We start from the raw sequence: 24,056 nt of genomic DNA, 5'->3' as shown, positions 1-24,056 counted from the left end.
ACACCATGATAATAGAGTTTCATCCCTAAAGTCCATTATGAATTATGCAACCCACAAGTATGAGCCTGCATTTTAAAATTTAAAAACAACCATCTCATGGAAATCACTATTATTTCACGGTTTAGCACTGACTAACCTTTAGAGACAGGAGCTGTTGGCTAAAAAACAACCAAAACATCACATCAAACACATACTCCTTCACGTGGGCGTCTCGCGGCGCTCAACTCTTCCTCGTCTCGCGGTTTCCGATTCTGCGCACTGGAGCCCGAAACACTTTTGCTGAGCGTTTTGAGAGCTGTGCGGAAAAACTGATGAAGTCCAGAAAACTTGTTGCAAAGTAGCGATTTGAGCAACGATGAGTGATCCTGTCGTCGACAACGCCGTGGCATCGGGCAATTCTTCGGTTGCGATTCCGACAGACATCAGCGGGCAAATATTAGATCTAGATGAAGACGATGACTTGGAAGTTTTCAGTAAGGTAAGTTAATTTACAATCAACTGGTTTAAACGGAGGTCAATCGCACACTGTTTTGATGAATCCTGTAAAACCGACTCATAACTAGAGTTAAAATCTTTAGATTCTACATCATAAAGCTCGTAGAAATCTCTCTGAAGATTTCTCAATTAAATCTGGGTGTTTTGTTGTGATCTGAAGTTTCAAAGGTCAGCCATCATGCGCTGTCATGTCATGGTTTTTTTTTCACATCGGAGTTTTTACTGTTGTATTTTCTGTAGATTTCGTCTTAAACTTAATTTGATGCCAGATAATTCGTTTTAAATAGCCACAACTCATCGCACAGCTCAGTACAGATACGACCTGTGTGTGTTTGACTATCGCTGCTTCACTGTTTATCTAGTCAGTCAGTGTGCTTCTCTGTCGACAGTCTTACATGCCCTAGCAGGCACAAACTAGACAGACCTTCATAACTATTCCCAGCAAACAGTTAGAACATAGTAGCAGAACACTTAAATGGATAGTTCAACCAAAAATTTTTATTCTGTCATTAGCCTAATTACTCACCTTCATGCCTTTCCAAACCCGTAAGACTTTCATTCATATTCGGAACACAAATGAAGATCTGTCCTACCACTTTGGCGCCTCAAAAGTTCATTAAGAGATCTTAAAACTAATATAATTTGAACGGTTTAGTCCACATTTTCTGAATTGATGCGATTACGATTAATTTAGACTTTTATTCACATAAACATTCATCAACCCACACATTAGTTGTGGTAAACTGATGCTCAAACACGTTTGCGTGACATGCTTCTTGTGTTACGCAGCACGGTTGAGCTTCTGTTTATGTTCGCTAATCAATGTTTATATGTGAATAAAAGCCTATATTCAATCTGTTGATCATATAAAGCGACCAAGTCTTTTCAGATTTGGACTAAACCGCTGGAAGTAAACCATACTAAAACTATAGGTTAGTTTTAAGATCTCTTTATGAACTTTTCGAAGGGTCAAAGTGGTAGTTGCGTAGCTGTCAATGGAGGGACAGAAAGCTCTCCGATTTCATCAAAAAGATCTTCATTTGTATTCTGAAGATTAACGAGATGAAGATGAAGTCTTATGCTACTGGTTTGGAATGAAATGAGGGTGAGTAATTAATGATAGAATTTTCATTTTTAGGTGGACTATCCCTTTAACAATGCCCAGCAAGCAGTTAGAACACCCTAGCATTGTCCTAACAACCGCTCAGACAGGTTTAGCAAACATTTGCTTGGACTCTGACTGTATAACCTTAAAGCTGTTTTAATTTTTCTGACACAGCTTTGTCAGTCCAACATCAAAGTTAATTTTGACAAACTTTAATTTGAAGTAGGAGTGTTTGTACTGTACTACTTCCCTCAAACATTGTGGGTGGTGTTGTATTTAGTATTAGCAGTGAATGGTTATGAATGGAAGTGAGGTGTTTGTAGTGTAAAGCAGAAATGCAGTTTGTGCTGACTATGGGCCAGTTTGTTATGACAGGAAACACACAGGCTTCTTTCCCAGCTGCTGTGGCTAAACGAAAGGGATTTGCATGCGTCAGTGTTTGGACCAGGAAAAGATAGCAAAACAGTAGGAAAATCAGATGTTTGTCTCTCACTGTGATAAAAACCCAAACACAGCCCTCAAAGCGAGTTTAAAGCAATATTATGTCCAGTTTTAATGATACACACTTAAAATGGCATCATATTGGGGTTCTTTATACAAACATTAAATATTGTGCCTTTTTATGTTGTTCACTAAATTCATTATGAATTTTTTGGAAACTTGAATTTAAACTCAAGAGCTTTTTAATGTTTTTAGGTATACAAGTATAAAGGATCATGTGACTGAAGGCTGAACTAATGATACTAAAAATTCAGCACAGGAATAAATTACATTCAGTAGGGGCCAAAAGTGTCCAGCCTAGGGAAATTGACATCTTCACACCTTATTGAAATATTATTAAAAATTTGTTAAAGATTTTGTAAGTATATTGCGTAGTTGTGGTGGGAGTCAATTATGTTCTTTGTGATAACGCAGTGAAAAGCATTATGAACGCAAAAACAAAAGAGAACCAACAAAACAAAACAAAAGAGAACCAACAAAATCTTAATAACTGAATATGTTGAAGTCAATGTAGGCCTATGCTTTTTTGTTTTGTGCATTTTTTTTGTTTGCTTATTAAAATAAAACCTGTAGCTGTGGTTTGCCAAATAATTTTGTCAGATAAATGCCTTAACCAAGTTAAGTGTTTTGTTGTTCCCTCATATATATATATATATATATATATATATATATATTTCCTCATATCTTGATGATTTAACTTGTAGGCACTTATTGTATCAGGTTTTTTTCCCTGTTTTTTTTTTCTCTTCTTCTTCTTCTTCTTCTTCCACCCTTGAGTCTATGGCAACCCATAGAACTGTGTTAAAAAGTTGTGAAATTTGGCACACTGATAGAGGGCATTCTGAACATTAATCACTGCAATTTTGAAGTCTCTAACTCAATCCCTCTAACTCCTCCAATTTGCACTGACACTTTTGAACCATTAGGGCTAGAAACCCTCTGATTCCTTGGCTCAAGACAATTCTATTGTGAATTAGGCTATGTAATTTTCCGTCATACATTTTTACCGCCATTTTCAATTTTCTGAAAAATCTACTTTTTTGAACTCCTAGACCGTTGCTCTGACCGTTTTTTGTCCTTGACAAAAAAAAAATTAAGTCAATTCATCAAACCGTTGTCATTTAGCATATTAACAAATTATATGAACAACATGACAAAATGGACATGAGGCTTAATCTCTGCAGCCCTTTAGCGAATTATGACCAGACTTGGTGTGTGTTATGACTAGGGTTGTAAAGGGGCTAAAAAATGCGGGTACATTTCAAGAAACTTTCCAAGTTTCCAAAAAAATTGCAAAAAAAAATCTGGAAACTTTGCTACCTTAGTTATGACATTGACAACCATGAACTGAGGGTACCTATAGTTTATGCACAGTGCACTAGTGGTCACGAAATATGAAAAAAAAAAAAATGCTACAACTTCTCAACAGTTTGACCAAAAATCTCTTCCAAAAAATCTTTAAAAAACTGTCACCAACACTGACCACACCAGATCAATTTGGTGTCAGTGCCACCTATTGGTCAAAAGTAATAAGCAATTATGTCACATGACAAGTAATTGTATTAATAGCATTTCAACCATTTTTTGCTGAAAACCATCTCCAAATGTCTTTACTCATTTTTGCAGTTGGTCTGATGCTCGCTTCATTGATTTTTAGCTCCTCATTCTGCCTCTATGGTGCTTGGCCCCTGATTGCTGTTTGCAGCTATATTTGTAAATTGCAGTCATATTTCACAATATTTCAGTTTTCACTGATCAAATAAATGCATCCTTGGTGAACATTAGTGACTTATTTTAAAAGCCTTAAAGAAAATATTACCCACCCCAAACTTTTAAACGGTGGTGTATATAAGTAGCTCTCAAAGGTATTTCGAAGAATACAAGGGTATTACTATGGACATGGTACCATAGTAATTCAGTGTTACATTTATTGCTGTAAACTAAGATTTTTTTTTTTAGTATGCCAATCCACATCCAATTGGTAGAAAGCACTTGTTGTTTGCTTGATGTCTAAACACTTGTGCTGTTGGTCCCTCACGTGTCCTGATGTTTTGTGTAGGGTACGACTCTCACAGAGGGGAGCTCTTTCAACGCCTCCATGCAGACCTCTCCTGCTTCAATGATCAACCAGTACAAGTTTGAGGAGGAAGAAGAGGGAGACGCTGACACCAAAGATATTTTTGTCACAGTCGATAACCCAGAGAGCATCGTGACGGCTATTGAGACATACGTAACCTACCGGGTCATGACCAAGGTACGGCGGATCTGAGCACAAATTCACCTAGTCAGGTTCTGTGAATAATTCTCTAACCTTTTTCCTTCATTCTCCCTCACATCAGACCACACGGAGTGAGTTTGACGCGAGTGAGTTTGAGGTGCGAAGACGATACCAAGACTTCCTGTGGTTAAAGGGACGTCTGGAAGAGGCTCATCCCACGCTCATTGTTCATGTAGGTGAAGTCTCTTGCTTGTCAAACATTCTGGAAGAATGAACACATTTAGAATGGAAGTCTGTGGGGCAAAGCATTTTATATTTTAATTTTTCCATCCAAATTTTTTTTTTTTAATGAGTGGAGGAACTTCTAATGCCTTTAAAGGGTAAGTTCGGTATTTTACACTTAAAGCCCTGTTTACAGATCGTTTCTGATGAAATAGAACGGTTAAGATTACAATTTTGACACATGCTGCTGTCCCGAGAATTTTAGTTTTTTTTCGCTTTCCCCCCCACCTCCAGAATGGGTGTATAGGTGCACTCGAACATATCCTTCCTAAAACGCATTAAACTATCGTTTACAAAGAGATGAAACTCACCGAGTGGTCAGGGGTGTTCACTGATATGCTCATACAAAAATCGCTGCAAAAGATGCTTTCCAACAGGTTTTATCGTAGTTTTTGTCCAACTCCATTGACTTGTATTGAAAGAGCTGTGTGAGGTACGGTATTACTCCGCCGCTTCTTCTTCTGCGTATTCAATGAAATGCCAGTGGTTTGCTTCCAATTGGCAAAGGTGCATTATCGCCACCAACTGGGCTGGAGTGTCTATTATTCAAGCTCTCAACGGAAGAATCTACGGGTGTGAGACGTTTGGAAAAATAGATCCACAGTTTTACAACGAATGGTAAAACACCTGTTGGCAAGCATATTTTGCAGCGATTTTTGTATGAGCATATCAGTGAACACCCCTGACCACTCGGTGAGTTTCATCTCTTTGTAAACGAAAGTTTAATGCGTTTTAGGAAGGATATGTTCGAGTGCACCTATACACCCATTCTGGAGGTGGGGGGGAAAGCGAAAGAAACCTAAAATTCTCGGGACAGCAGCATGTGTCAAAATTTGTATCTTAACCGTTCTATTTCATCAGAAACGATCTGTAAACAGGGCTTTAAGTGTAAAATACCGAACTTACCCTTTAAGATATCATTTCACATCCCTTTAAAAAAAAAAAAAAAAAAAATATATATATATATATATATATATAAAGGTCTTATCCTCTATCTCATAATACAATGACTTGATTGTGTCCCATCAGCCTCTTCCTGAGAAGTTTGTGATGAAAGGAATGGTGGAGAGGTTTAATGAAGATTTCATTGAGACGAGGAGGAAGGCGCTCCACAGGTTTCTGAACAGAATAGCAGAACATCCCATTTTCTCCAGCACTGATGATTTTAAGATCTTTCTCACAGCAGAATCTGGGGTAAGACTCTTTATATATATATATATATATGTTTATTTATGAACTTATTTATTCATTTTTAGGTAGTTATTTATCTACATTTTTGTTTATTCATTCATCTATATTTAGTTATCTATTTATATTTTTAAGCATTTAATACAATTTATGCCTTTTTATATTCATTTATTAATTCATTATATTATTGTGTAGTTTATTTTTATCTATTTATTTATGTTTTATACAACTATTTATACATTATTATTTATACATTTATTAATTAATTCTCTTTTTTATTTGCATATTTATCTGTTACATTTTATTTAAACATTTACTTATGCATTTATTTTCATATTTATACATTTATGTTTCTTCTCTATATTTATGCATTTCTTTATAAAATGTATATTTTTTTATTATTATTATTATAAATGTGCAATAAGGTTAATCTAGTTGTAGTTTTTTTGTGTGTGTAATACTTAAAGGTATAAAAGGGGTATTAAAGTATTAAAAGTATTTCATATTTAAGTATTAAACTTTGGTGCATTAACTCATTCCAAATCATATCTAGGGACCAAAAGTAGAAACTTGGGAATTTTTTGACCCGTAAGTGATTCACCAGTAAGTGATAACCTAGCAACAACCCAGAATATCCTGGCAACCACATAGCAGTTATGTTGTAATCACTATTTATTTTTTTGTTTTGATATTCCACTGGAAGATTTTGCTCTTTTGCTAGCGACATTTTCTTCCTAATAAGGACATTAAATCCTGTGTGTACACACACACACACACAATCATTGACCTGTGTGTTCATTATATGTCATCTCAGTTTTGCTTTATAAGAGGATTATGTTGAATTCACAGAGATAATGTGACAGCGTCTGTTTAGATCTGGCTAAGTGACCTCTAAGATAAGTACTTTATATAAACCTCTTTTCAGTCATAATAGAGGGAGTTTTTCTGTGATGGATATTTGACGCTTCGTAGGCTGTCGACCACATTTTCTGTCATTAGGGGCTTTTGCTGAGAGAACATAGTGAAAATGGGGGTTATTTTGCTGTTGTCAACCTGCATCATACACTGTTCCACTGATCCTCTATGCAGGAGTTGACCTCTCATAAGAAACAGGGTCCAGGTTTTCTGAGCCGGATGGGGGAGACGGTGAAAGCCGTCGCTGCTTCAGTCAGAGGGGTCAGAAACCGGCCCGAGGAGTTCACTGACATGCAGGAGTACGTGGAGGCCTTCACTCAGAAGATCGGCTCGCTCGATAAAGTTAGTCAAAGAATCGTCAGAGAGAAGAAAGGTTGGACTTTTGTCCCATTCACACTCTTTTACATGAATTCTCCTCCCTTGTCTCATCTAGTCTCATCTCACATGTCCGTCTCATCTTCTTCTTACTTAATTGACTTTATGCACAGCTACACTACTTCCTGAACTTTAGCCAGCTCCTTTGTTTCCTGTCTGCCGTTATTGGACAAACTGATTAACCCAGGTGTGTCTGATTATTGTTGCTGTGACTACTGAGGTCAGGCACACCTGGATTAATCAGTTTGTCCAATAACGGCAGACAGGAAACAAAGGAACTGGCTAAAGTTCAGGAAGTAGTGTAGCTGTGCATAAAGTCAATTGACTGGCAAATGTATTGATATGGACTTTAGCTGCTATAGCTGCATGAACCGGCTGCTGCTGTTTTCACAGAGCACCTGGAGGAGCTGAAGGAGTGTGGGCCGATATACACGCTGTGGTCCCAGTCAGAGGAGGAGCTGGCCGAGCCCCTGAAGAGGATGGCAGGCTGTCTGGACAGTTGCTGTAAGGAGACTGAGGAACAGGTCAAAGAGCTCAATGATCACCTGATTCCAGTCCTTCATGAGTACGTCCTCTGCACTGAGACGCTCAAGGTAGACCAGCTGACAAGATGATCCTGTTTTCTCTTTCTTGAAGGAAATGAAAAGTCTGTCATCATTCATTCGCCCTCATGTCGTTCCAAACCTGTATGACATTCTTTCTTCTGCAAAGTTGAGAAAAAAAATTTTTTTGTCTGTTTTTTAAAAGAAATTAATATTTTTATTTAATAAGGATGCATTGAATTGATCAAAAGTGACAGTAAATTCATTAATAAATAATGTTACAAAAGATTTCTATTTCTGAACTTTCTATTCATCACAGAGTCCTGGAAAAATGTTTCAGTTTTCACAAAAATATTAAGCAGCTCAAAGGTTTTCAACATTGATAATAATCATTTCTAGAGCAGAAAATCAGCATATTAGAATGATTTCTGAAGGATCATGTGAAGACTGGAGTAATGATGCTGAAAATTCAGCTTTCCATCACAGGGAGAAATTACATTTTATAATGTATTAAAATGGAAAATTTGTGTTTTTACTGTATTGTTAATCAAATAAAGAGACGACTTTCAAAAACATTTAAACAAATCTTAGACCCCAAACTTTTAAACAGATGCATGATTAAACCAGTTGAAACATTTTTTTTATATATAAATCTGACATGAGGGTAAGTAAATGCGACAGAATTAACGTTTTAGGTGAACTGTGCCTTTAAGTGTAGAATGTTATATTCATTTGATTTAGTTCAATAAAATGTTCTGTTCCGGTTTGTTTGAGGCAAACGACCTGCTTGTTTTCCTAGTATAAAAATCATGTTCGAATTGATATGATATTGACATACACCTTGATGCAAAGCTAAGATCAATACAGCCAACAATATTTTTATCTGATGCTTATTTCATATTTTATCCAGCCTTAAATTTAATTAAAATATATTGATCACAATTTTCATACTTTATGAGTATCGATCATGGGTTTTCAGGCGGTACTAAGGAGGCGAGACAACATCCAGGCGGATTTTGAAGCAAAGACTGAAGCTCTTGCCATGAAGAAGGCCGACAGGGATGCGGTAAGTCTATTATTGACTCTTTCCATTCTCCACGTAATCCATCCAGCGCTCCTTTGAAAATTCACGGGGATTATTTTTAATAAAATCGAGCTCTAGTCGTTCAGTAGACAGCACTCCTTTTTAAGCTGGAAAAGGAATTTGGAGAGATCATATAAATATCTCCGGATAGCTGTAGATGTCCCTTAAAGCCAGACTACTCTTGAAATGGGATGCTTTTAAATATTACTTATATTGCCCAAGCTAATATTGCCATATTTAAGTCTCATTGGCTTTTTGAGTTTATTTTTGTCAATTCCATCAAATATCAGGTGCAGGACGCTTGAACGCTCTGAAAGGGCATTACTGGACAAAGAACCGATGGTGTCTAGAGAAGCTTAGCAGCGTCTCGGCACTCTTGTCAATTTAATTACGTGATTTGATTGAGCGCTGTCCCTGCTGACTTCTGCTGCTTACTACAAAAGGTCATTTCCAAAATGAGAAGGTATCCCCAATGCTTTTTTTTTTATTCCAAAAGAACTATAAGAATATGCTCTAGATTCACTCACTCACAGCAGGTAGAAAACGATAAACCATAAGATATATTTGAATGTCCACATTCAGCTGTGGATCATTATGTAAAATTGTACATTGGTCAAGCTACAAGCTACTCAAAAAAAAAAAAAGGTTGTAATTCCCCTCCTAAAATATAGATGGTTATATATTTAAATGTATAAAGACCTATTTTATTCTGTGACAAAATATTACATGGACAATATATACTTTGTTTTATTTACATATTTCACTATTTTTTCGGCTAATCATTAGAGGAATTTTAAATGTGTAAACCTGATGAGAAAAATAATACTACGACTGTTCAATAAAATTTTGTTTACTCTCATGATTACCGATCAGCCTTTAGAAAGCAGGATGAAACAGTAAAATTTTTAATTTTAATTTATTTTATTTTATCATTACATAATTTAATGCACTTTTAAGCCGTTTACGAGGAAACTCTTTTTTAATATATATATATATATACATATAACGTATTATTAAATATATAATTTATTATTGCAGTACAATTAGGTAAATTTAAAACTAAATAGTGATGATCAGCAGCATTTCAAAGGGTCACATGATGCTTTTTAATGTCCTTTAATTTCCTTCAGTGTGTACATCACTGTGCATGTCTGCGATCGCAAAGTTACTAAGATTTATTCTATCTAACAGAGAACTCTGATCCAGACCCGCCTAAAACGCCTCGATCAAAGTCTAGATATTACTTCCTCGATTGTCCACGTCACAATGTGAAATCATGTCATTGTAATGTGACAAAAATGGCGATGTAACATGGTTGTTGATGGCTTGTTGCTTGCAGAGATCTAACCAGTATCCCATTCCAAATCCAATATAGCATTTCTGAATTTCCATAGTGTGATGTCATTAACAGTGTTTTGTGACTTCAAGTCCAGACTTGTTCATATTCACGTGTTCATGTGTCCATTGAAGGAATCTAAGGTGCTGAGTTTAGCATGGGACAGCTTGGTGGGACGATCCCCCGAGGAGGTCAAACAGCAGAAACAGCAGAAACTTAAGGGCGAGATTAAGGAGGTAATATTCCCCATCAGTGTTTGGGCTTGGCCTGACTAGCTTCTTCTGGCTTTATCTGCTCGAGCATTCGTTCGACATGTAGATGTGCTTCCCGAGGTGACTCGCCCTGTTATGAGGGTGTGTTTTCGCCTTGTCTTTGTTTCACACATTTTTGTTTACAAGCGTAGTTTAGGCCAGCTTTACGTTTGAATGCTGTGGTGTGTGTGATATCAACATATGCGCTGTCTAACATGCTGTGGCTATTTTGAGTGGATAACCGGTTAATACCTCACTCTGCTGAGCATGTTAGCATAGTATGTTTTAAGGTGTGGTGCATGTGACTTTTTTTCAGTCTCGTCTAACTACTTTGTGCTAGAGATATGAATGAAACCTCAAATCATATGGCTTGTTGAGGAAGAGGTGTGTTATTACTTTTCTTGGAGATCAGGACTGTTTGCAACAGACCCATGAGGCTGAGAAAACCCTTGTTTATAAATCTTAACCTAACCGGATTGTGTTGCAGGATTATTATTATTTTTAATATATATTTTTTTTACAATAAAAAAAAAGAATAAAAAAAAAAATATATATATATATATATATATATATATATATATATATATATATAATATTATTATTATTTTATATATATATATATATATATATATATATATATATATATATATACATACAATTATTATTTTTTTTATTTATTGTTATTTTTATTTAATTTTTTTCCACTGTAGTTTACCCTATCATTTAATTTTTTTTAAGCATTTTCAGTTTTTTTCTTATTTTTTTAAGTTTAGGGCTGTCAAAGTTAATGTGTTACCTTGTATCATTTTAAAGTGTTTGACAGCGTTACATTTCTTAGCAGTATAGCGTTATTTCAATCTTGTGGCATTTTCATATTTAATCTATGCCAGTTGTGAAGCTTTTAAGTTTTAATTAATACAACATATCAATAATATGTCATTGGTGGTCATTTTTATTTTATTTTTAATAAAAAAAAAAAAGTATTATCTCAAATAATAGTTAACATTAGCTAGTGGTGTGGTTTGTTAATATGGAGGCTTGATTTGTGTCAGAAAGTGTCCACCTAGAACACCCTAGCAGCCACATAGCAACACCCTGGTAACCAACAAAAACTTTAGTGGCGAGTTTTGCATGGGCAAGCAATGTACAAATCTCATTTTTACTGCTTCTTTCATAGTTTCCTAACAGACTGCATGATGTTTTAACGGTTAGCACAAATGCTGCAGACACATTGAGCTGGGGTTCTCATATCAAAGTTATGGGTTCGATTCGAATCTGGCTTGCATCACTTTCTGATCCTGTGCCCCCTCTTTCGCCCATTTACTGTCATCTCTTCACTTTCACTATGAATGAGTGAAAAAGGATGCGGTGATGTGCTTTCAGTCCAGTAGAGGGCACTAAAGGTCACTATAAACAGGTGGAGGTTCATCATCCCATCGGAATCTCTCTCCAAAAGGTCTAAATAAATAATGCCCTTTACTTCAGTAAGTTATGTAATGCAGTGACATTCAGACATTTTTTTAAGTGTCCAAAAAATTTATATGTGAATCAACCAAGTTTGACCAAGATGATTCATTTATTTCTTTAGGAATGGATAATAGAGACTGTGTGTGTGTGTGTGTGTGTGTGTGTTTTAGTGACAGCAACATCAGATCAGCGGAACTAATGATCTGGCCTGCTTGTCAGAAGGGAGACGTGGCTGTAGACAACGTCTCATCCCTAGAGAACTGCATCCATTCACCAAACACAACTGCTGTTCCACAAGACAGCCTCACATCTGATTCACACGCTACAGTGGAAATGAGATGGAGCTCTAACAGATAGCCACCTCTGACCTTCATTAGCTTACCTGTCAATAAACATCTCGCTCCCTATTTCAATCTCTTTTACATGTTCCTCTCAGTCTTGGCCCACTGATCTGACGTGCTGCCGTTCCCACAGGCCTGTCATTCCTGACATCACTGGGCATGTTTACTGTTCATCTCTCGCTCCGTGTTTAGACACTCATACTTTTGAGTGTCATCTGGAGGTGCTTTTCACCCCCAGAGAGCTCTCGCACTAAATAGAGTACTTAGAGTTGTTAACGGCCACCCTGTGAGCCAATCACAAGCTGCGGAAAGCAGCTGACAGGAAAGCAATCGTGCATTGGTGGAAGACTCTAAAAATACACAAGGTGGCTGAAAGTTTGTCAACACCATTGTCTAATTAGGGGGTTTTACTATTTCAGTTACAAAATCTACTTATGCCGAGTTTTAATTGCATTTATTGGGCAAGAAAACTATTAAAATTAATGTTTTCTGTTAAAATATAATTTAAAATGCAGTTTATTCCTGTTATGGAATGTCCCATTACTCCAGTCTTCAGTGTCACATTATCCTTCATAAATCATTCTGATATGCTGATTTGATGCTCAAGAAACATTTCTTATTATTATTATCAATATTAAAAAAAGTTGTGCTGCTTAATTTGAGTGGAAACCATGAAAAGTTTTGAAGCAGAGTAATATAAAATGGATAACTATGATAGTCTGGTTTGAAAACAAATGAAAAACTGTCAGATATGCTTAGCGTCTTTGTTTGAACAACTCTTTTAGACTTTCGAGGCAACTTGCAGTGAGCCAAGAAACAAATTAACTTGATTACAGTGAACGATGTAGTTGATATCAGCATGACAATATTATTCCTGCATGCTCAGCAAGTTTTTACAGTAGTTATACTCCTCGGTAATGAAAGCTTTCACAACTCTAAAATAAAAATGGCTGTGCGTCAGCAGTCTGATGGTGGAAGAGCTGCTATAATAATATTGGCGTTGACATGTTGGTTTTTACTTGTCCGTTCAGAGCTACATGACTTATCATCTCTAGAGTCACGGGTGAGGATTAGGGATGCGCAAAACTACATATTTTCTAAATTGGTTAGTCAGAAGGTCATCTGAGGGATTAGTTGAGTAGTCTGTGCAAAGGAAATCCTTTACAAGTTTAGGGTTTATGACCACCAGACTTAATTAGATTTTTATTTTTTTTTTATTAGAGGCTTTTATTGCAAAGAAACTATTGCTTTCAATAAAAGACAGCTGTAGCTTAATATGCATATACAGGTGATTTGAAGTATAAAACACTTATTCTAACACACACACACACACACACACACACACACACACACACACACACACATATATATATATATATATATATATATATATATATATATATATATATATATATATATATATATATATATATATAAAATCCATATATATAACACACTGTGTGTGTATATGTGTGTGTGTGTGTGTGTGTGTGTGTGTGTGTGTGTGTGTGTGTGTGTGTGTATATACACTCACCTAAAGGATTATTAGGAACACCATACTAATACTGTGTTTGACCCCCTTTCGCCTTCAGAACTGCCTTAATTCTATGTGGCATTGATTCAACAAGGTGCTGAAAGCATTCTTTAGAAATGTTGGCCCATATTGATAGGATAGCATCTTGCAGTTGATGGAGATTTGTGGGATGCACATCCAGGGCACGAAGCTCCCGTTCCACCACATCCCAAAGATGCTCTATTGGGTTGAGATCTGGTGACTGTGGGGGCCATTTTAGTACAGTGAACTCATTAGCCGCGTTTCCACTGTCGGGCCAGTGCGAGCCAGGGCTTTAAACGGGCCGTGCCGGGCTAATAGCCTCGGGCTAAAGGCACCGGGCCTGCGTTTCCACTGTCGGGCCAGTGCGAGCCAGGGCTTTAAACGGGCCGTGCCGGGCTAATAGCCTCGGGCTAAAGGCACCGGGCCTGCGTTTCCACTGTCGGGCCAGAAGCTCCACAGCGCTTCACTAAAACACGCCCGTAACACGCCTCTCTGGAACAACGTCACACTAACCCATCATTTCACCAACAAATGGAAGTTTTATCAGAAAACTAATCAGAAATCACTGGAAACAGTGTTGAAAACAAACATGATAAAAGCAGCCGTTTGCTGGCATTTTTGTTGTTTACTTGAATATTTAAAAAACCAAGCATTGATGTTTTACCACAGGTTTACAATAAAAAGTGATACATTGATCATAATCAGTGATGGGGAAAGTTACTTTTAAAAGTAATGCATTACAATATTGCGTTACTCCCCCAAAAAAGTAACTAATTGCATTACTTAGTTACTTTTTATGAAAAGTAATGTGTTACGTTACTTTTTCTTCTCACCTGGGCTGGGCTTGCTTGTTTGTTTTTTTTATAACAAGACCAACAAAAAAGTTATATTTTTGGCAAATGTTAAGGCACTTTCACACCAAAAGTGAACTGAATAAGCCTCAGGCTGAAGGAACCGCTCAAACTAACCTTTCAGCTGCGCTGCTGTTCTGGATTAAAGAACAATAATATACAGGAGAAGGAAGTTCAACACTCTTATTTCTAAATCTTATAAAGTCATTTTTGCTTATTAGTATGGTTGAATTAGATCATTGAAGGTCAGCAGCAAAGACATTAATAAAGTGAGATTAAATTCACAAAGTATATTTGTGTAATTTAATAGTTAATTATAAAAGTTGAGTAAAATTCTGAGATTGCATTTTACTGTTTTTATTTATTTTGAGCAGTGAGATGAGTAAGTTCACATTTACTCTAGAACTACAATAACCATTATTTTTACACAGCGCACACACCACCACCTCACTTTGTTTCTCTCAACATGAGGACAGGAGAGCTGTCAGTCAATAAATGTGAAAAAGTAACTAGCGTTACTTATTTGGAAAAGTAACTTAGATATTTTATTGCAAATTGAAAAAGTAATGCATTACTTTACTAGTTACTTGAGAAAGTAATCTGATTACGTAACTCAAGTTACTTGTAATGAGTTACCCCCAACACTGATCATAATGAATTAATTTATGTCAAAACTGCACATTAGTCACTCAGAAATAAATTACCGTTAGGTCTATTTCACAAAAGAAAGAGGACACACTTCTTCAATCGCGTCTGTTTCTGTTTATCTGGTAGTTAGGCTACAGGACATATTTACATCACATTTAGAAAGAATGATAATTTCTACAAATATATGCCACCAAAAATACGACCTGAGGAGCTTTAGCACTCTCTCGACTCCCATACAGATATTTTCAGTCAGAGAAACAGAGGAAGCTCCCGAAAAAAAAGTTGTTTTATTTTATGATAGTCCGGTATAAAGAGAGAGACGTAGGCTATGACAGATAAAATAAAAACATGACTGTGATAGCCTTTATGATTGGTCTAATTTCTTGAATGACAAACGTGCCATGGTCATCATCAACTTTGATGGACGAACAAGAAAGAAGACTATGTTTACTATGGTAATGGTTAGCGTGCATAGTCTTTTGCATCACAAACAGAAGGCATTCAAACATGAACGCGACTTTTAAAAATTATTTTAAAAGTCTTTAATGCTGACAGAATCATCCGGCGCTTAACTCCGCCTCTGTTCGTAACCACTCCTCTAGCCCGAGCTGGCCCGCTTTGGCCCAAGGTATTCAACGGGCCAGAAATCCTGGCCGTTGGCCCCGAGTAAGCCCCGATCAAGCCCCGGAAGTGACAGTGGAAACGCGACTGGCCCTGGCACGCACTAGCACGGCCCAGCCCTGGCCCGACAGTGGAAACGCGGCTATTGTCATGTTCAAGAAACCAATTTGAAATGATTCGAGCTTTGTGACATGGTGCATTATCCTGCTTGAAGTAACAATCAGAGGATGGGTACATGGTGGTCATAAAGGGATGGACATGGTCAGAAACAATGCTGAGGTAGGCCGTGGCATTTAAACGATGCCCAATTGACACTAAGGGGCCTAAAGTGTGCCAAGAAAACATCCCCCACACCATTACACCACCACCACCAGCCTGCACAGTGGTAACAAGGCATGATGGATCCATGTTCTCATTCTGTTTACGCCAAATTCTGACTCTACCATCTGAATGTCTCAACAGAAATCGAGACTCATCAGACCAGGCAACATTTTTCCAGTCTTCAACTGTCCAATTTTGGTGAGCTCGTGCAAATTGTAGCCTCTTTTTCCTATTTGTAGTGGAGATGAGTGGTACCCGGTGGGGTATTCTGCTGTTGTAGCCCATCCGCCTCAAGGTTGTGTGTGTTGTGGCTTCACAAATGCTTTGCTGCATACCTCAGTTGTAACGAGTGGTTATTTCAGTCAAAGTTGCTCTTCTATCAGCTTGAATCAGTCGGCCCATTCTCCTCTGACCTCTAGCATCAACAAGGCATTTTCGCCCACAGGACTGCCGCATACTGGATGTTTTTCCCTTTTCACACCATTCTTTGTAAACCCTTGAAATGGTTGTGCGTGAAAATCCCAGTAACTGAGCAGATTGTGAAATACTCAGACCGGCCCGTCTGGCACCAACAACCATGCCACGCTCAAAATTGCTTAAATCACCTTTCTTTCCCATTCTGACATTCAGTTTGGAGTTCAGGAGATTGTCTTGACCAGGACCACACCCCTAAATGCATTGAAGCAACTGCCATGTGATTGGTTGATTAGATAATTGCATTAATGAGAAATTGAACAGGTGTTCCTAATAATCCTTTAGGTGAGTGTATGTATATGTATATATATATATATATATATATATATATATATATATATATATATATATATATATATATATATATATATATATATATATATGTATATAGAGTATATGAAGTATATGAAGAGTTCACACACAGTGTAATGTGTATAAAAGTACGTGTTATCACATATGTATTATAATACATTTATTCTATATATATATTTGTATATAATAATAATAATAATAATATGTTTGTGTGTGTGTGTGCTTGTGAATGGCCTTCAATAGAGTTAAGATGTTAGACGTAAGACGGACTACTTATGACACTGATACTTTAGAGGTTAACTGGACCATGCTAACCAACCAATCCTTGTGTTTAGATGAGAGTTGAGCTGGATAAGATGGAGGACCGGCTGGAGTGGGCCAATAATGCACTCAAGAGCGACTGGACCCGCTGGCAGAAGGTAATGAGAACTGACCTACGATCAGCCTTCGTCGACACAGCAGAGAGGAACGTCAACTACTATGAAAAGGTGAGATGTTTGCTTAGTTTTTTTGTGTGTGTATATAGCAAAAAAAAAAGATAAATTATATATTAATTAATTTGGGTTTTTGCATATCTGTTGGCAGAAGAATTTATTCTGATTAATATTATTAATACTTAGTACGTCTTTTTATAAAATTGCTATGGCCGCCATTTTATAAAAGCAAGAAGCCACTTGAGTTTGGTTGTTACAATTTTAAACTTGATCACACATTAAAATAGTGATTGCGATGTTTGATTGAGTTTATTTGAGTAGATTTCAGAACTGAGAGATAAACATTCAAAGGTGGTAAAAATACTTTGGACAAGACTTGGACAGACTTGAGAGGGTTGTATGTGGCCGTCTGCCTGCATTCATTTGCACAGCCGCCCTGGATCTGTGCCAGCAGAGGGTGGTAGTATCTCATTTGTATCCCTGCTGACAAGTAATTGCACTCCAAATCTATAAATGTTGACATTGCTCGCTAGATTGGATGTGTTTTAGCCGGTTCACTGCTTAATTTATCTTTTTTAAAGGTCTCTTCCTTTGCTTTTCAGTCGTAAACAATAAATTATGACCTCAAAGTTGAAGGTATTTTGCAACAGCACAACATAAGATGAGAAGCAAAGGAAGACATTTGAACTGTCAAAGTTTTAGAGATGTTGTGATGTCTGGTTACCTGCTGTGACCTTGGAGGCTCTAGAGACTAACCTGTTGTTGGACAGAAACAGATGAATGCGTTTATAGCGAGAACGAATATAACAAAGTCTCTGTTACGTCTCCAGAGAGGTTGGTCTGGTTACGTCTCCACCGGGATTTTAAGATTGAAACAGATTTAAAAATAAGCCATGTTGAAAGAACTGTCATTCTCTCCAGTGTTGAAGGAAGCTACTTTGAAACCATAGCTTGCCAAACTACTCATTTAAAGTAGTTTTGACTACTGACAAAAACTAGCAGGGAAACTTTAATCAAAATGGCAGTTTGCAAAGGAAGAAAAACTAGACTGAAACTAATAACATGCACTACAATAGGAACAAAAACTAAACCCAATTACAGGAGAAAATCATAGACGTTTTTGTAATTGCAGGTCTGATTTAGTAAATTAATTTCCCAGGCCCGACCTCAATTTTTTTTTTCCGTTTTGTACATGAGATTTAAGGGCTATGGAAGCTTGTTGCCACCATGGAAAAAAAATACTTTTTATCTCACAATTCTGACTTTTTTCTTCTTAGAATTTTGAGTATATCTCACAGTTATAAAAGTAAAAAAAAGTCAGAATTGCGCGAAAATTTAGAATTCTCACATATTCTGAAAAAAGTTAGAATTGCGAGTTTGTATCTATCTTAAATCTAGATAAATCTGACTTTTTTTTCTTCTTGCAATTGAGTTTATTTCTCACAGTATATCTCACAGTCTCTCACTTTTACCTTTTTTTATTCTGTGGTGGAAACAAGCTTCCATAAGGGGCAGATCAATCTGAAATAACACAAAATAATGATCCAGCAATGCAGCAAAGTGCTTACTGCGAGTAATTGTGCTGCTATCTCCTTGAAATGTTGAAGAGACAACACAATTATTGTCTTGTTTACTTGATCCAAATGGCCTCAAATAAAAGTCTTGAAACTGCAAACTCTAAATCCAGCGACTAGTTATTCTTCAAGTGGATCCAGTCCATGTGGCTGAATTGGAGATGAACTGCTAAATTAGAAGATGTACTGCTAAATGCAACACACTTATAGCTCATTTGATTGGCCACAAGTAATGCTGTGGTGTCGTATATTTCACAAATAAAACTTTGGCAGTATTATTTTGACTACAGTGCAGTTTCTGGATAAATATGTACTATCATATGCACAACTTTGTGGTTCTTTGTGTTATATGGTGCTAGGCAGCAAAATAATATATTAACAGTGATTTGATGAAATCTAGCTATTTATGCATCATTAAAACGTACTAGAACTAAACTGAAATTGAAAGCTGAAATACAAGGAAATACTGCATGCTCACAGGGCTCTGCAGAATTATATATAATAAATGATATAATTACATATTTATATACTGTAATTATAATAATTAACATTAGCTTCCAGGTCTAAACAACTTGACTACTGTGCATTTTTATTTATTATTCAGTTTCACATTTTGGTTTCAGCCTATCATGGATTCATTTGCATTCAACCTCAGCTCTCTGTACACATCATGCTTACAATGCAAACTGATATAAGAAACACTGTAACCCTGCACACTGATGTGGGTGGATGTTCAACGTTTGCAGTGCCGTACATTAGAAACAAACACAGCAGCCATGTACTGCAACATAGCATCTTCAGAGAATTGCCATGGAGACGCCATAGCAACAAGGCTGTAGCTGAATGGCAAAGATGAGGGAGCTGTCATTAAATGTTACATATAATTCAACCGGCACAGAGTCTTTGAAGGATTTTCAGACTGCAGAAACATTCATTTTTGTTTTGAGTTAAAGCAACAGCTGATGCAACTGACGTTTCAAAATTCACATCTCGAGCGTGTAGCCTCAGTTGTGTCTGTCTCAGTTGTGTCTGTGTTGGTGCATGTTATAATTAAAACCATTAGTAACCATGGTTCAGACAGAGACGTGTTGCAAAGCAAACCCTTTGACTGTCTAAACTACTCAAATAGGTATTGACATGCTCAATCTTTGTCAATAAACTCTTCTCTTCAGTACTGCTCACCTAATCGGTCTTCTGGAATGGTTTGTGCCTTTATTATAGTTTTTATAGTATGTACTTATATGCAGTGCATTGACCGTTTGTCATTGATTCGGAGGCTTGTAGAACATTTTCTCAAAAGTTAGTTGTGCTTTTCTTAGTTCTGTTCTTTTTTTCTAGCGCTTCCACAATTACTATAGAAAGCTGAAGTAATTATTTCACGACAAATGGGGTAATTGCTGGAAAATTCCGAGTTATTCTCTGCTGAGATCAGAAAAAAATGCATTTTGCACCTCTGAATGTGTTCACTTCATTTTTATTTTTATTGTGCTCATTTGGTTGTGCTGGAAGGGTCAACAAATGTACTTTAAAGGGATAGTTCAGCCAAAAATGAAAATTCTGTCTTAATTACTCAACCTCATGTCATTCCAAACCTGGGGTGCGTTTCCCGAAAGCATCGTTGGCCAACTATGGTCGCAAGTTCATCGCAATGTCCATTGAACTCTATTGGTAACGACGGAACTTGCGACCATAGTTGGCCAACGATGCTTTCGGGAAACGCACCCCTGGATGGCTTTTTCTTCAGTGGAACACAAAATAAATATATTTTATAAATAATTTTATATATATATATATAATATACAATTATTTATTGAACATTGGAGTATGTATCTGTTGTTGCTGCCATTTTAAAAGCCAAAAAATCACTATTATTTGCATACAGCATTGTTTTATTCTTTGTTGGTCAAGGCTGGCCCACACTAAAAGATTTTTAAAATCTTATCTGATTTTTTTTAAGAATGTGAGAGACCACAAATATGAAAAATCATAGATTTAATAGTTTTGTTCCTATAGTGTGTGGAGAGCCACGATGTGACCAAGAGAGAACAACACACACTAACAGATTCCATTCACAAACAACCACAAGTCGTGACTGAACACAAGAAATCTCTCAAAATCTCTTGCGGTCAAACGTGACTTTAAAGTAAACAAACATGGCGGACGCGGGGAAGAAGAAATGGCGATTATAGCGTTTGGACTGCTTTTTACAGAAAATTTGTAGGGGGGGGGGGAGGTTTAACGAAGTCGTGTTATGCTTCCGTCTCCCGTCGGCTCGCTTTCTGATTAGATATCGTTTCGTTCCCCGTGAGAATCTACAGAGTGCGAACGCATTTGTCCTCGGGGTTCCCCCCACACAACAGGATTTCTGATCGTAAATATTCAACATGACGTTCTTCCAAGCAGATTCAATCACTCTTAACACACATCACACCACAGGTAAATCTGATAAGACAATCTGTAGAACCATCAAGTTAGTCGGGACTTTTCGGAAGGGGAGAATTGGACCCAAAATCGCCCCGATTATCTTGCAGTGTGTGGGTGCCTTCAGTTGTCTTCTCCTAAATGAATGCACAGTACAGAGTTCTCAAAACTTTAGCAAGCGAAATACGACAATTCTTAACATATGCTTTCATATCAATCTCCTGCAAGTGAATGGCACACTAAAGTCTTGAGTGATCGCCCAGCTGCCGAGATTCGGTGGTGCCAATTCCGATCGCATCTGTCCCATTCAGCTTTGGCATACAGTTTTATTTTCTGTGATTAATCAGTATCTTGAAGCAGAGTTATACAGGTGTCTGCCTCCTTAAACTGGGCCGTTTGGTACTGAGACGAATCTAGCCGTGTCCTGGTGTGATTCGGAGGGTGACTGTGGTCCAGCGCCCTCACGCATGGCCTGTCTAAAGTCATTTACCAAGGTCACGTCACGTCTGAATCCTGTGGTGATGGAGTACATTGATTAACTGCTTTTGACAGTCAGTCGGCCGCAGCCAACGCGCCTCCAGAGATTCTGCTGTGAAACACGCTTGCGAGTGGCATCCGAGCGGTTTGGGTCGAGGTGTTTCGGGGCTTGGGCGACGGTTGATGAGTCCCTGTGAAGACATTTATCAAGGGCTCAGAAAGTGACACCTAAATGGCACTCGGTATGAGGTGCGACCAAAGCTTCCGAATCAAATTGGAAACCAAATAGAAGCCACTCGTCAGGCCTCACGGTTTACGTTGTTTAAACATCCATCTATTTCACTGCAGTTAGAGAGTTTTTACTGATATATATATTGTAAGATATTTTATTATATATTTACTGAGAACGTATATTGATGCATAAGGATAGCGTCACTCACATTTGCTTTGGAAAATTTATTTCGAGTTTTTTATATATTTATATATGTATATCAGAACACTGACTGTTTCTATTGCAACTGCAGTGACATGATGACTATACCAATCAGCGATTGGCTCTTTTATTTAGAAGGCGGGACTTATTCCGCCATATTGCGCTTTGCACTTTTCTACCACTCATAAGTAATATGAGTGCACGTCTATGGTAAAGTTTGTTCTTGTGCCTGACTTGTCTAAATCAATTTATTACACTGCTTCACATGGCTTATTGCTTTAACATAAATGTGAGTGTGTGTGTGTTTTCTTGCAGTGTTTGGCTGTATGGGAGTCATTCTTGCATTCTCAAAGGACAGAGGCTGAAGGAAATGGAAAGGTTGACTGTTCCTAATCTCCCATGGTGCTTTTAGGTGTACGGGACCACACATGATGCTTTTATTTCTGCAGACACCAATAAGATTCATATTTAGAGACTGAAACACCAAAGAGAAAGTCAGTCGCCCTAAAAGAACATCTAACAGCTTCAGCAACTGACCCAGAGAGAACCATAATGGAATGTCATCAGTACATTTGCTCCAAAGCACAGGGAAAAATCACATTGCCAAATCTTTTATACTGAGACCTATTTTTCTTTTTTGTTTATACGAGTACAACACATGAGATGAGAAAAATAATGCAATTCCTGGAAAATGAAGATGCTCACATTGTCTTTATTGCACCATCTGACCTTTCTAGTGAGAATTCTATCCATATGATGTTTGAGATTCATATGTCTTGCCCTTTTGCAGATCAATGCAAATGCAGTTTACCTCTTATCAGAGCTGCCTTGCTGCAAAAACCATTCGATTAGTGTATGAATAAATATAAATGCACTCTGAATGGATGCATTTCTTGCATTGGACTGAATTCATCATTGTGCTATTCAGGTTACTGAGGCTACATCTTTACGCAAACACCATATATTGAAGATGATGCTGACATTCCAGAATTGTTTACATGATATTAAAATCATAAATCAAAAGAATTTAACTGTTGCCTTTGAATATGAAATGAGTGTATTGTTTTAGATACTATTATTTGAATGCGGTGCACTAATAGCATTAAGTGTAATAAATTGCGGACTGGTTTAAAACTGCTTTTACAGATCATTAGTGAAATGAATGTCTTGGAATTATATATGTATTCTTTGAACAAGTAAATTGTTATTGAAAAGATGATTGAAAGATGTTTTGTGGTGTGTGTTTTTGTTCTCTCTCAAGAGAAAGTGAGCAAACAGAGCGTCATGTTGGATCCTAAACTAGGTTACAATCACAGCTTGATCACATGAAACATTAAAAAGCTCTTTATATAATAAACCCAATGTCGATCGATCTATGTCAGTACTGTTTCCTTCACTGCTTTTACAGTCCTGCGGCAAAATAAGATAAATGTCACCCATGTTTGCAGCCCGAATTCAATGTGATAGGATAAAAAGGCAGTGTACCGGGAAATAATGGTAAGAAAACATGTATTTCATAAACAAAAGACTCATACGAATAGGTTCTTTTTAGTGAATCAAAATCACACACAGGCAATTTAGCCAGATTGACAAACAAATGACTCCTATGAACTGGTTCTTTTTACTGAAACAAATACATTATAGTGGAATTTGATTTACAAACAAATGACTCTTATGAACTGGTTCTTTTTACTGAAACAAATAAATTATACTGGCATTTGATTCACAAACAAATGACTCTTATGAACTGGTTCTTTTTACTGAAAGAAATACATTTAAGTGGAATTTGATTTGTGAACAAATGACTCGTATGAACTGATTCTTTTTAGTGAAAC

At 37.0% G+C, this 24,056-nt stretch overlaps 1 protein-coding gene across 5 annotated transcripts; it reads left to right on the top strand.

Annotated features, from left to right (window-relative positions):
• Positions 1-140: 140 nt before the first annotated feature.
• snx7 (sorting nexin 7) lies at positions 141-23,446 on the top strand. 5 transcript variants are annotated; one of them, XM_081353122.1, is made up of 11 exons: positions 141-478; positions 4,161-4,355; positions 4,441-4,551; positions 5,631-5,795; positions 6,879-7,077; positions 7,473-7,672; positions 8,601-8,687; positions 10,176-10,277; positions 16,238-16,294; positions 17,218-17,370; positions 22,537-23,446. In XM_081353122.1, the coding sequence occupies exons 1-11, from the start codon at positions 356-358 to the stop codon at positions 22,612-22,614; spliced, it is 1,470 nt and encodes a 489-aa protein (XP_081209248.1). In that variant the 5' UTR covers positions 141-355; the 3' UTR covers positions 22,615-23,446. The 5 variants fall into 5 exon arrangements, with proteins under 5 accessions (XP_081209248.1, XP_081209250.1, XP_081209249.1 ...); XM_081353124.1 differs by lacking the exon at positions 10,176-10,277; XM_081353123.1 differs by lacking the exon at positions 16,238-16,294.
• The last annotated feature ends 610 nt before the right edge of the window (positions 23,447-24,056 follow it).

This window comes from Scardinius erythrophthalmus (genome assembly GCF_964197995.2).
Source record: "Scardinius erythrophthalmus genome assembly, chromosome: 22".
Classification (NCBI taxonomy): Eukaryota; Metazoa; Chordata; class Actinopteri; order Cypriniformes; family Leuciscidae; genus Scardinius; species Scardinius erythrophthalmus.
The sequence above is the reverse complement of the archived record's forward strand: the minus strand, read 5'-3'. Positions and strand labels throughout refer to the sequence as shown.